Raw genomic sequence first — 13,911 nt, 5'->3', positions numbered from 1 at the left:
TAAAAAAATGAATCCCCCAGTTTTGCCTAGCATTGACACCGTACCGGTTAAAAAGCCGGGTTGGGGTAGTCGAATTGGGGGTTCTCCATTATTACGTATGTGACCCTGGCCATGTCTCTTTAAGTTCACTTGTCTGGAAAAGGGAGAGCACGACAAGGTTCCATGGAGTCATCAAGAAGATTACTCGAGGAAATGCTTTACGAAGTACTTGGCATAGCAGTTGGCAGACGCTACGACTGCAGTACTTCTATAGAACTTTCTGTAAACAGCCAAAGTAAGGTAGCCACACAGCCTCAGAGAAGGCAGACTTTGCCCCGGGGAAAGGGCAGCCCCGTGGGTGGGGAGCGGGAGGTCTGGTTCCTCTGAGCCGCCTGCCCAGCTGCTTTCCGGGAGGGCCCAACAGCCCGCCCCGGGGAAGGGCAGGAAAGGGAACCCGAGCCACAGGCTCAGTCCGCATAACAATGAGAATGCAAAATGAGCCTGGCAGTTTCTCGGAGGTTCGTGGGAAAATCAGCAGATTCTCTCCTGGCTGCGGGTCCTTTCACTGCCGTATCTCTCCTCCACCAAGCCTCACCAGAACTCCACCGAGAACTCCCTTTTATGACTTTTTAAAATTACCTTTTTGTAACGCTTTCAGCCACTGACTTCTGCTCTCTTCGTTTGATGCATAGACATAGAGAAGCCCATCTTTATAGACAATCTGAAAAAGGAAAGATTAGGGGCATTTAGATACAATTGCCTCCATGGTTCATTCCCGGGCAACTGCAAATTTTCTGGTATCCCAAAGAAAAGTTGAGTTTGCTTATAAAATATGCATTCACTCTGGAATTAGATGAAAAAAAAATCTAGTTATTTTTTTTTCCTCCACCCCTCAATTTGTTTTATCCCAGACACTTCTACACTTGGGAAAATCACAGCAATGATGTGTCTGACATCAGGGAACGTTGAGGACCATGGAGAATTACAGAAGTCTAAAATGTTAGATATTATAGGGGTCTTAGGAATGGTCTACCGACTCAGTGCCTGACTCTCTTCACAGCCCATGGAAAATATTTACCTGCTCTATCCTTAAAAATATCTTCAGGGATGAAATGTCTTTTACTTCTGCCAAGCCATCGTTGGCAATTTGCATATATTCTGAGCATTATTATAGTTCATGCTTTTATTGAGTAAAAAGAGGTTTCCCTGTTACTTCATTCTCTTGGGATGAATTGCCAGGAATTGCCAGCAGAGATCATCGCCTGTTCTTTAAGATGCTTATTTTAACGTCAGAACATTTGGGGGCACCTGGGTGGCTCAGTGGGTTAAAGCCTCTGCTTTCGGCTCAGGTCATGATCCCGGAGTCTTGAGATCGAGCCCCGCATCGGGCTCTCTGCTCAGCAGGGAGCCTGCTTCCTCCTCTCTCTCTGCCTGCCTCTCTGCCTACTTGTGATCTCTCTCTGTCAAATAAATAAATAAAATCTTTAAAAAAAAAAGTCAGAACATTTTAATGTCTTCCCCACATCCTTCTCTATCTAGTTCATTCATTCAGTTTTTGTGGGTAGATGGTACAGACCCTTTATGAAATATCTGCTAATTTCTGGGCTCTTTCCTAGACCATTTCAGATCTAACCCTGTCTCGGCTCTGCGAAATATGGATGACTATGCCCACTTGGCGAATGAAGAAACAGACTTGGGTAGAGAGTTGAGTGTGTTGCCTATGGTACCAGCAGTACAAGCTGTGAGGTTAGGAGCTCTGGGTGCCTCCGAAGCCTGTGGTCTTTTGAGCCTCCCATGCTTCTGTGATATGAATTTGAAGCATCTTCCAAGAAACCCCCCTGCTTTCTTCCAATAGGAGAGTGAGGTGTGAAGCTTTCCTTTCCCTGAGGAACCCAGGCTCCTTGGCATCCCTGCATCTCAACTCACCTTCACACCCCCGCATTATAACGATCTGCAGATGCCTTGGGGATGAGGATGGCGTTTGATTCCTTCTGGTGTGCCTGGTACCTTGGAGCCCCTTGGAAATGCTCAGCAACCTTTCATATGAAAGACCGTGGGACCCCACCGCAAGTTATGCCACTGTGGCTTACTTGCTCCCCTTTCTTTCTCTCCCTCTAGGGAAAGCAGATCGGTAGATCAAATTTCAGCAAAGTGCCCGACTACCACCTGGGGATGTTCCAAGTCTGGTCATCGTCCTTGTCATTTTGCAACATCTTTCGTTATCGCCAGTGTGTGGAATTTGCAATAGAACATTGTTCCTCCCCTTACCTGAAAGGGGTATTGTCTCTCCGCGGGGGTCTGCTCCTCAAGATTGACTTTCTCCACACACCTGATTTTCTTAATCTCAATTGATCCTTTTCTGCTGCCTCTTTTCTGAATTAAAAACCAAAATATAAGATGCCTCATGTGATACACAGCAGGACACAAAGAATAGCATAAAGTGAAGATTATCCTGGGAGGGAGATTGAGAGATAGGACGGGTAACTGAGAATTCTTCCAATTATTCCATCAGAGTCAAAATCCAATGGCAGCAGGATATGTTTCCGATATGTTTACCCATATACTCCCCCCAAAGCAAGGCTAGAAGCAGCACTTAATTTTGTTCAATAACCTTGAAACGTATTTCCATCACCTGTGGTGTGTTTAATCTATGGAAAATCAACATTTAACTCCAGAAGGCATCTTTAAAAATTTCAAGTTGAGGACCAGTGTTCTAAAGTTACAGTTTGCCTTAGCCAAGTTAGCCAATATTTTAAAACCCTTTATCTTGAACTAATCAGGTCTTGGTTAAGAAAAGATAACGGGATAAGCGAAGGCAAGTTGATCTTTACTGCCTGAGCTAAGAAACCTGACATTGTTTCATTAAAATTAAGCCCTTTGTGGACACGCAAGAAAAATAAATAGTAGAAAAACAATGGAATAAGCAGGGTCTCACCATTTTGTCATATTCATAGTAGGAGAGATTTGTTTTGGTTAGAACAAAAAGCCTCTCTTTGTAATTACTGGGCGACATTTTCTTTTTTTGCTGTGACCTTTTGAGAAGAAGTTCTTCGAGAATGGATTTTGTATCCATATTGTCCTCCTAAGTAAAATAAAATAATGAAAATGAGTGTTTTCACCTCGCTACAGTCTCTTTTAGCCTTCAGAATGTTTAGTCAACTGCTTCTCATTCAGGAATAATATAAATAATATAATTTTTACAAATTAGGTTTAGGATTAGAGAAGAAATTTTAACTCAGCAGACTCTTAAAAACACATAACTTCATTCCTACAGCCTTGGCCCTGGCTTTTATAAATATGTTGATTTATTTACAACGTTTTATCTGTTTTAGTCACCTCCCACTCTGGATCATAAATTCACCATCTTTGAGCTCCTTTCCAGACACCTTATCAAAATTCTGCTTATTCCTTAAGGATTCTGTAGGGATTTGTTGAATCAAACTGAATATGATCAAACTTTGAAATATTTGAACTCCAGGCAGCTCGCCATTATCCGAAGTAACTGATCAACAAATTTCTGTCTATTACTGTGGCTGGCTGTTTGAAAAGATCGTCCAGCCCCCTGGGAGACTCTAATATCATTGTAAGTAATACCCACAGATCCCCATCACGATCAGATCTTTAACATAAAGGAGATGGGTCTACTTATCAATATTTATGAGAACAAAACATTTTAAAATGCCATCAAAATCGATCTCAAAGAACTAAACAAAATTGGTACCTTACAAACTAAAAACATTCTTGCTTTTTCTTCCAAAGCCGTGGAAAGCATTAAAGCTTAAGGTATTTCTAGAAAAAAAATCCATTAGTTTTTTGGTTCTACTAAGACTGCTCCTTCAACCCTCCATCCAAAATCAATCAGGTCTGCTAATGAAAAGTAACATTAAAAAAAAAAAAGTAATGTTAAGTAGTAGGCCACAAGAGATAAACTTTCTTATGTTCTTTGCTTTGTGGAATCACATGTGTACCAACAGTGAGATGTTCAATAATTTCTATCTTTCTTTGTTTACTGATAATCTGAATGTCACTAACTTTACTCACCTTGCATTTGATCAGTCAGCTGGGGTGCACTTGTGGGTCCTTAATTTCCAACTCCCGAGCTCTAAGTAAAACCTTGCTGCTCTGAGGCACTCATATTCCCTCTGGCTATGCCAGGATCATGCATTACAGAGAAAATATTTGCATCCTATTTATCACTCTCCATCAGGAAGCACCCACACAGGCATTGCTCTGTTCGATGGAGGGAGGGTTTGCCAAATGAACCTGTCCAATCAGTAAAGGCCACTTCTCCATGGCCCTGAGCATAATGGGCCCACTATGACAGGGAAGTGGGAGGAAAAGGAGACACAGCTAATAAACCATGGCCAGGTCCAGCCAGCTGCTCTCCTGACATAGATCACACCTCTCTAGAAACGGGAATCAAGAAAATCAGCCTATGTTCATTATTTATACAGATGAAGTGGTTATCTATGAATCCCTCAAATGTTCTCCAAGGGCATCTTTTGATTTAGAGGCAGAAGTAATGGAAATCTCTGTTACAAATCTTATCCATTGGTTACTTTTTATTTTGAATAGTGTTTTATCAGGGAAGGGGAGTCTAATTCCTTTGGGAAAATAGAATGAGTTTCTTTTGAGCACAGTGGGTGTTCTATGCCATGGTCGCTGGTTTCTTGGCCCCCGAACTCAAAGATGGGGATCTGTTAACTCTATTAAGTTAAGATAAGATGATTTTCTATACCCAAAATCTATGTCTGGAAGAGAATTTCCTTGAAGACTTAGTGAAACTGTGGAAGGTCTAGTTTTTTGGGGGGGGTACATGCCCCTTTTGGGGAGCCATACCACACTGGGCATAGTTTTAAGACATTTTGGCTTTTACATTCCTGTGTTCTACAATTTTACTAACAAAGCATACAAAGAAAACTGTGAAAACTTTTGTCAAATGTCTTTTAGAGCCACAGCTAAAACATGACTCCTTAAAGCAGAGTGCTAGTTAAATAGATCTGGTTAGCTCAACACAAAATTTTTACTTTAAAAAAAAAAAGAGGGCACCTGGGTGGCTCAGTGGGTTAAAGCCTCTGCCTTCGGCTCAGGTCACAATCCCAGGGTCCTGGGATCGAGGCCCGCATCGGGCTCTCTGCTCTTCTGGGAGCCTGCTTCCTCCTCTCTCTCTGCCTGCTTCTCTGCCTACTTGTGATCTCTGTCTGTTAAATAAATAAAAAAAAATCTTTGAAAAAAAAACTTAAAAAAAGAGCGTTTACTTTTCAAAACTTCTTCAGATAATGAATTTGTAACATTAAAAGTTCTGTTTTAAAAAAGCAAATCCCAAAGTCTCAGGTATTAAGCAGCCTTTCCCAGGACTGCATGACCTTACGCACACTTTACTATTTATAGAACTTTTACATTCATTACATTAAAGATTTTGGGGAGGGAATTTTATCTAAAAGATTAATATGGTGAATCGCAGAAGCAATTGACAAATGAAATTCACAAGGTTGCTTCTGTATATTGGAGGAAAAAACAATGGCTAGAAAAATTTCGACAAAATTGTTAACTCCAAAGCTCTGCCTTTTGTGAATTTTTTGGCTTTCCTTTCTAAAATCAGATATGATGTGTGTTTATTCTACAAAATTAAGAACTACCAGCAAGCAAAAGAAAAAAAACTGTTAACATTTTGGTGACCATACCTCTACATTTTTCCAAATATATAGGTATCTATTTTCACAAACATGAGCTCATGCTCTGTGAAGATAGGTCTGTAATCTGTTGTTCTTATGTAACACACATATGGGGCCACGTGTCTTTGGAGACCTTCAAAGTTCTACTCCCTCAGTTGGCCCCCGGAGCTTCCTAACGAACTTGAAGAATCCTGTTTTGATGACGTACGCTTTGGTCTCATCCAGATCAGTTTCTTCTAGGAGAGTGCCTGGCTCCTGTTCTAGTTGGGATCTGCCTTTCTACTTCTATTTGCTTCTATCCCTTCCTTGTATTGTTCTCTTCTCCTCCATTAGCCTAGATTTGAAAATGGAGGCATCTCTGTGGTCTCCCTCGGTATAGAACGAGATTATTGGTGATGACTAATTTTTAGAAATGCAATATTTCCTCCCTGTATTAGGACAATAAGTCGACCGGCTCAGCTACCCCTGTTGACTCAAATGCCTGCATCATGGCTAACAAATTTGACTCTGCCTGCCCATATTTAATAATATATGTTCAGTCGGGAAGGTTAAAAAACAGTTTCAAAATAAAAGGAGATCCTGAAGCTAGTTAGTATTAGCCTGAAATGTATTTCCATAGAAGAGCCAGCAGAATATGGCTGGGCTCTCATATTACCAACTACACGGAATAGACACATCAATTTGCTTACCAAATAGCCCGGGCTGCCTATTTCCATAAGTACGTGAAACTAGAAAGAGATTAAAGTGCAGGTGACATAAAAACAAAAAAGTATAACCAAAAAAACTGGCAGAAACCAATATAGTATTTTCTCCAAGGAAGTCTGCAGCCATCCCGCAACCCATAACGTAGGTAAGAGTTTTACACTAAGTTAACATGACCTAGAATTCCTGTAGTTATTTAGCATTTACAAGGAAATGTTGTCAGGAGAGTAAGGAGTTCAGAATTTTGAACCCACATTATATTCGTGGACAATGTCACCCTGACCGAGCCCCTTCCCTGCGCTAAGCCTCAGTTTTCTGACCTGGAAGAGAAGATGAGTCACAGCTCTCTCAAGGGGCTTGATTGAGAAAGCTTTTGTCAAAGTTCTGGGCACACCATGGGCACTGAACCACGATCAAAAAAGAAAAGGGGGGAAGAAAAAACTAGAATGCTAGAGCGGAGCCCATGTTCTCATTGCCCTGAAAGACCCAAGGAAGGAAAGTTGTTTCTTCTTCTTAAGATAATCAAGAAAAAAAAAAGATAATCAAGAAAGACATTATGGAAGGGAGGACATTAACACTGGATGTTGCAGAATATAAGTGATTATAGCAATAATCATCCTAGCTAACATTTAAGGAGGGCTTGCATTATGCCCGGCACTTTAAAAAGCACCTGGAAAATATGTATTCGTTTACTCTGTGGGGTAGGCCCCCTCTCCCCCCCATCCTATGGGGTATGTCCTAATTCAGTCACCTTATGGGGTGGTTAGGAAAAAGGCAAAAGGTGATAAAGCCATGTCCTGATCCCTTATGCTGAATTAGTAACACGCAGCCCTGCTTAGGGTATACCTGCTGGTGTGGGCAGAAGCAACCGGCCCGTGAGTTCAAATCCCTGCTCCGTCTCTGTGCAACCTGGCATGTTACTTCCCCATCCATAAAGGGAGTAAAACAGTAACCATGTGGAAGAGTTAGGAGGAGTCAAGAGGAAACAGCAGTACGCCGCCTAGCACGCTCGCTCCTACTCCCAAATTCTGTACTCCTTTCCCCATCACTCCTAGGCAAAGTGTAAAAAAAAAAAAAAAGATCATAGGAAAGGTTAAAAACTGAAAAGAATGAAATGATCTTTGATGATAAAATCTCTGTCCTCATCCCTGTTCCCCAGGCCCTAGGGACGGGAGAGCATCAGAGGCAGGAACGCTTCCCGTGTGCTCTCTCCTCCGCACGCATCTGCACTGTTCGCACGTATCTGCACTGTTCAAGATACAAGTTACAGATACAAGTATCTGTCTGTTACAAGCTTTCAATCCCGGGACAACTTACCTTAGGTTCAAGGTGAACCAGCCCCTTACAGACTGGGTTTTTGGGCCACTGGGTTTCTTACAAATCAATACGTGGATGTGACTGCAGGGTCCATGGTCCACGGACCGGCCCTATCAGCCGGGCCTGGGAGCTTGGGAGAAATGCAGCTGCCCAGTTCCTGCCCCGGGCCGGTGCACCAGAACCTGCATTTTAGCGAGATCCCCAGGAGCCTCGTGTGCCGTGAGTTTGGAAAGTCCTGATCTAGACCACAATCCACTTGCGCTACTTCTTCTTCTTCTTCTTTTTTTTTTTTTTAGATTTTATTTATTTATTTGACAGACAGAGATCACAAGTAGGCAGAGAGGCAGGCAGAGAGAGAGAGAGGAGGAAGCAGGCACCCTGCTGAGCAGAGAGCCCGAGGCGGGGCTCATTCCCAGGACCCTGAGATCATGACCTGAGCCAAAGGCAGAGCCTTTAACCCACTGAGCCACCCAGGTGCCCCCACTTGCGCTACTTCTTAAATCCAGTGAAATTATCCTGGTGCACAGGAACTTTCAACATTTTCTGGCTGCGGCTGTAACTAAAAGCTTCGCCTCCCCCAGCTTTCCACCTCCGTCTAAAATCCTCCCCCCAAACCCCAGACGTTGGAAGCCTTCGGGAACCTGAGAACAAATATTTGCAGTTAAAGTAACATCATAAAAACACAAGTACATAAAAGAGGGTAGGACTAACATTTCTCCGTCTTTTGGGAAACAGTTAGGAAGCCAATATGCAAAGTCACAAAAGGCCATGCCTGCAGAGGAGGACGGAGAAAAGCAGCAGAGGAAATGCACAGAGCTCGCTGGAGCTGACACCGAGGGCCACACAGCCTGACAGCTTCCCTGAACGACGTTTTTGAGCCGGGGGAGGAATGGACAGTAAAACCGCAACAGGCCCCCAAATTAGATGGTCTCACCCAAAGTCCCCAGAGAAGCCCCAGCAATCTCATATTCATCATTCTGAACCTATTTGCCTGGAGGATATGACATAATGGGGCCCACTACGGCCGCAACGCACCATTTTGGCTCGTTCCGCCGCCGGGGGTCCACCGCCGCGCGGTTAATCCACTCTCACACGAACACAAACCCCAGCTGCCCTCCTTCCAGCAGCAGCAAATTGTCTCACATTTTCCCGGCTGCCGGATCAGAAATGGCTACATTACTCAGTGCCCCCAAAACGTTTATTGTCCTGCAAGGGCCTTACACAATCCCACAGGAAACCACGCTCAACACTTAGCCAACACTTGTTGATCTGATTGAATGCAACATAAACGGAGACAAAAGCCTATTTCATAAAGGTTCCAATTTTGATAACCACAGCCCCTGCTTTTCCCAGGCAGCCCTCAGGAACATGTGATAACCCTGCCTTTGTTTTTAGAGCTCTGGGCTGGAAAGGACAAGAAACTAGCTCGGCAAAACCCCACTTCTGACGCTGACTTCTCTCACGAATCAGGAAACCATGAGGTAACGCCAAAGAACGCAGAGAATGAGCAACGAAAACTTCAACTCAACATTGGACGAGGGGACGCTGCAGGAAATGTGACAGACGAGGACAGTTAATATGACCGAAAAGGAGCCCATTTCCACACCTGAAATTGTTAAGAAGCCCAGAAGTGGAAAAGAGATCTGTTTGGCTCGTGTAGCAGTCCCCAGGTTTGCAATGAAAAAGTGTGATTGTCACTCGACATCACTGTGACAGTATCGCAACTTTTGGCTTTCCTCGTGCCACCCTCTCGTCTCTGGTGCACACGGACTGGTCATATGTGGTGAAACTAATGAACTCTTTGAGGCTCTGCTATCCACAGCTGAAAACCTCAATCATCCTTTTGGTATGCCGTGACACACTGAATTAAGTCACCCGCGGTTGGCTACTTCAGCTTATTTGGGAACATCTACGGTGTGAGGAAACCTTGGGTTGGCAGAGGAGAGCGATGCTGCTGACTTTCCAAGAGGTCTTCACTTGAGTGAACGTGGGATTAGCATCACTTCTATTTTCTTGGCATTCAGTCAAGTCTTCTCGAGAACCTACCATGTGCTAAGCATTCTGTTAGAGACCGGACACAGTGGTCAACAGAATGAGGGCAGCCCACATCTTCAGGGGCCTAATGTCCAGTGGAGGTAGGACTCCAAGGAAAGGCTTAATTACAGTGGAGTGTGGGGAAAAATAGCTTACAGAGGTATTGTCAGTGTTTCTGTTTGAAACTGGAATTTGGGAAGGGGCAAAGAGTCCTTCAGAAGAATTCCAAAGAGGGGAGCTTACACCCTGATAGTAAATGAGCCCCTGATGGTTCCCAAATAGCTCTTCGGTCTCTGGGAATAAGGTAGGCAGCCATTCAAGAAACCCAGGGTGAAACAGAGTACCAGTGGCCCAGCCTCTTGGCCAAATAAATGAATTTATTATTATTAACACAATATAATAATAATAATAACAACAACAACATATTATTATTATTATTATTATTATTAACATCCTGTTAATGAACTTCCTTTCCCACATGGCTATTTGGATTTACTCTGCTGTTTAAACATGGTAGCATGGCAGAAGATCAACTCTAGAATGACTAGTAAATTTCGAGGAGGGGGGACAGGAAGCAGTAGAAGCCTGGAAACACCTGGGCACAATCTTAGGATTCACATCCCTTCTTGGGCCTTGAAACACTCAAGGGCAGCTGGGAGGAGTGGCTTCCTCTGAGTCAAATGTCACAGATTTATTGACTTATTCTATTCATTCGCTTCCTCTGCCACTTCTCCCGGACCTTTCTTCGGCTCTGTATTTTCCAGGTCTTCAAGTTTCATTCTAACTTGTGGCAACGTGCTGTGTCGATTACATGAGTTAATTTGTTCAAATTATGGTCTGCATTGTCACCTGTGCCTGGTGAGCCCCTTAGGAACGTGCTCTAATAATAATTTGACTTCATGAGGAGAGCAAGCTTGTTCACTTGGGAGTTCTAGTGCTTGTCTTTAGCATAAGAAAGAAATCTGATAGCATCCATTTTGTGTGTGTGTGTGTGAGAGAGAGAGAGAGAGCAAGAGCGCGCGAGAGAGCTTCTTCTGGCTTCTGGCTGACCTTTATTTTTTCTCACTTTAAAAAATGCATTTGACTCATGGCTTTAAAACATCATGCATATGCTCATGATTCCAAATTTCAGCCAGCTCCTCTCTCCTGAATTCCAGACTTGGAATTCAGACTGTCACCTTGTCCATCTCTGCTTGGAAAGTCTAATCAATGTGTGTACATTACCCTCGCAATGCCGACCTCCTGACTAACCCCCCCCCCACACTACCTTCTCCCGTCGTCGCCCCCTCTCAGACAACAGCAACAGGATTTTTCCAGCTGCTTCAGGCCAAAGAGTATGGAATCATCGTTGACTTCTCCCCTTCCTTTACACCCAGCATCCAGTTCTTCACACAATTTGGTGAGTTCTCTCTTCAGAATATACGCCGAACGTGGCCACTTTTCACCACCTCTTGGCTACTTCCTGGGCAGTCGCCATCATCTCTCACCTGCAATGTTGCCCCTACCCCCGAGTGCCCTCCCTGCTTCTACTTTTGCTCCTGGAGATCTGTTCTCCACCGGCTAGCCAGAGCAATTCTTTTCAATATAACTCAGATCCTGTCACTCCTCCAGTGTGAACTCTCCTTCGCTCGCCCCCCCGATTCTGGTCCACCAGTACTGTCTCTAACATCATCTCGTGATTCCTCTGCCTCACGTCGCCACTCTGAATGCTGGCCTTCTTGCTCCTCCTACAAAATTCTTAGCACTGTCTGCCCCAGGGCCTTTGCTTTGGTGGTTTCCTTGGCTTGGCAAACTGTCGCAGACATCTGCCTGGTTCGTTGGCTCATCTCTGGTCTCGGCTTCAGATGGCATCTTCCTAATGAGCCAGTGTCCCTTACTCTGCTCTACACGGCGCTCAACACCTTAAAACCTGCTGGACGATTCATTTATTTATTACCTTTAATGTCTGCCTCCACTTTCTAAAGAGTGAGCCCCAAGGGCTCCAGTAGCATCTCTCTCTACCGCCTGAGCCTCTTCCACGGGCATCTCTTCCCTGGGGGTGTTTCTCAACCACCTCCTGCCTTTGCTCCCCCAGTGCTGAAATGATCTACTTGGAGGTTGGGATCGAATGTGAATAGTTTATGCTTATTGGGATGGGACGTTAATGTGTTGCCTCTCCTAGAAACGCTTGCCTATTAAGCCTCGGACTCAGTGGCGGAACAGTCACGCTTGATCCTTATGACAGGAGATGGGTGGGTAGGAGATGGAGGTGGACATGCAAAGTTTTGTTGTTTCTTTTTGTTAGTACCTTTCCCGATATGTGTGAAATCTTTACAGAGCCTGTTGGCATGCTGTCGATTTTACTCTCATTTTTTAAAAAGATTTTTTATTTGTTTACTTGACAGATCACAAGTAGGCAGAGAGGCAGGCGGTGGGGTGTGTGTGTGGGGGAAGCAGGCTCCCTGCTGAGCAGAGAGCCCCGACGCAGGACTCCATCCCAGGACTCTAGGATCATGACCTGAGCTGAAGGCAGAGGCTTTAACCTGCTGAGCCACCCAGGTGCCCCTTATTCTCATTTTTAGTGGAAGATAAGGATGTGGGGGCTAAGAGGGGCTCAGCGAACCATGACCACCACCTGTTCTTGTAAATCAAATTTATGGGAACACAGCCACCACCATGTGCCTGCAAAGTCTCAAATATTTACTATCTGGCCTTCGCAGAAGAACATTTGCCAACTCATACTCTAGAAGAGTCTTGCCAGCTCTACAAGTGACGTGTAGCTTGGAATTCAACAGACATTCACTGAGCTGGACTGCGGGCCAGGTTGCCAGAGTTGGAAACGAGGAAAGTAGGCAAAGGAGGCATCTTTATGGGACCCTCCCAGCCACGAGTCCCACATTGAGTCAAATGATCTTTCCCAAAGGCTTATCACGAGCAGTTTCAAAATACAGAAAAGTTAAAAGAATTGTACCTCGAGCACCCCCATATCACTCTCTAGACTCTGCAATTGGATTTTGCTATATTGGCTTTGTCACGTATCTGTGTATCCATCTGTCTATCCGTCCATCAGTCCACCTGATCGGTCTTACTACCTCCACTGCTACCGCAGTTCTTACCATTGTTATTTTCTGGTGCATTCAGGGTAAGTTGCAGACAGCGGTCCACCTCATCCGTGAACACCAGCATCCATAACATTAACTAGATAGAGGTTAATTCAAATTAGCCTCTTGTTTGAACTCCAATGCTGTGACCTTGAAAGCAGCCTCCATTTCGCCAGAAGTCACCACCATATAAAAGCTGGAAAGTGAGAAACGGAAGTATCAGGGGAATCGGTCCCCTACATCTCTCCCCTTCCTTGGTGCAGAGATGAATCAGCCTTTCAGGGCCAAGAACATTTTGCTTGTGGGGCATTCTAGAAAATTTCTGTGGCTCAGAAGAGGGGTCATAAGCTGTTCTTTTCTGGAATGCTGCCAAAAACCCATGGGAAAGACAGGAACACAGTTGTGTGTTTCACACAATGGTGGATCACACGTAACTTCGGGGTCAGAAGGCTGGATAATAGAAGAGACCCAGGGCTGTGCGGATTGCTCTCCTGAGGGTAGAAGTGGGAGTAACAGCTGTTTGTCTCTGGTGGATGTCTTTGGATGTCCTCAACCAGCAGCCCATTAATGACCTTCATAAACGAATGGTTACAAATCAGTGTCTGATTTGAGCCAGTCTATTTCCCTGGGTTCGATGGGTCTGAATGCCTAATTGGGAATATTCCAAAGATATTGGTCATTTCATGAATAGCCACGATAGTGCTCCGGGAAGCAAATTGCCAAAACCTGACCAAACTGCAAGAAAGCATTTTTGAGCTGAGCGGTAGAAGAAGAAGAAAAAAAATTGGACATGAGGAAATAAAGAAGACATCTGTGTATTCCTACAAAATATATCTTGGAGAAGAAAATTGGTAAGTCAGACAAAAGAGGAAAATGCAATTTTGAGATAAAAAGTCAAATAAAATGCGTCAACAATGTGGGTGTCTTTAAAGATCATAAGGGTATCATTTAGAATCATTTAGGAAAGGTTTTCATCACTGTCATTTCATCACAGAGTTTTCTTTATGCTTCCTAGGACCCCGAGGGCAGTTGATGATGTAGCCACACACCCACATATCTACCTACACACTCATTCGCACACACACATATTGGACATCTCCATCTCGATGACGGATGACAGTGTA

The 13,911-nt window shown here is 44.1% G+C and overlaps 1 protein-coding gene across 2 annotated transcripts in view; it reads right to left on the bottom strand.

Annotated features, from left to right (window-relative positions):
- The window catches only part of BMX (BMX non-receptor tyrosine kinase), a 49,685-nt gene extending 40,801 nt beyond the window's left edge, over positions 1–8,884 (bottom strand). Inside the window, exons 1-4 of one of the 2 annotated variants that reach the window (XM_032331215.1) lie at positions 8,709–8,884; positions 2,915–3,061; positions 2,248–2,352; positions 619–700 (exon numbers count right to left, since the gene is read on the bottom strand). In XM_032331215.1, the coding sequence (XP_032187106.1) occupies positions 619–700; positions 2,248–2,352; positions 2,915–3,061; positions 8,709–8,711 (337 nt within the window). In that variant the 5' untranslated portion in view covers positions 8,712–8,884. Of the gene's footprint in view, positions 1–618; positions 701–2,247; positions 2,353–2,914; positions 3,062–4,020; positions 4,127–8,708 lie in introns of those variants that run through there. The other variant, XM_032331216.1, reaches the window with a different exon arrangement.
- Positions 8,885–13,911: the final 5,027 nt, after the last annotated feature.

This window comes from Mustela erminea, chromosome X, assembly GCF_009829155.1.
Source record: "Mustela erminea isolate mMusErm1 chromosome X, mMusErm1.Pri, whole genome shotgun sequence".
Classification (NCBI taxonomy): Eukaryota; Metazoa; Chordata; class Mammalia; order Carnivora; family Mustelidae; genus Mustela; species Mustela erminea.
The sequence above is the reverse complement of the archived record's forward strand: the minus strand, read 5'-3'. Positions and strand labels throughout refer to the sequence as shown.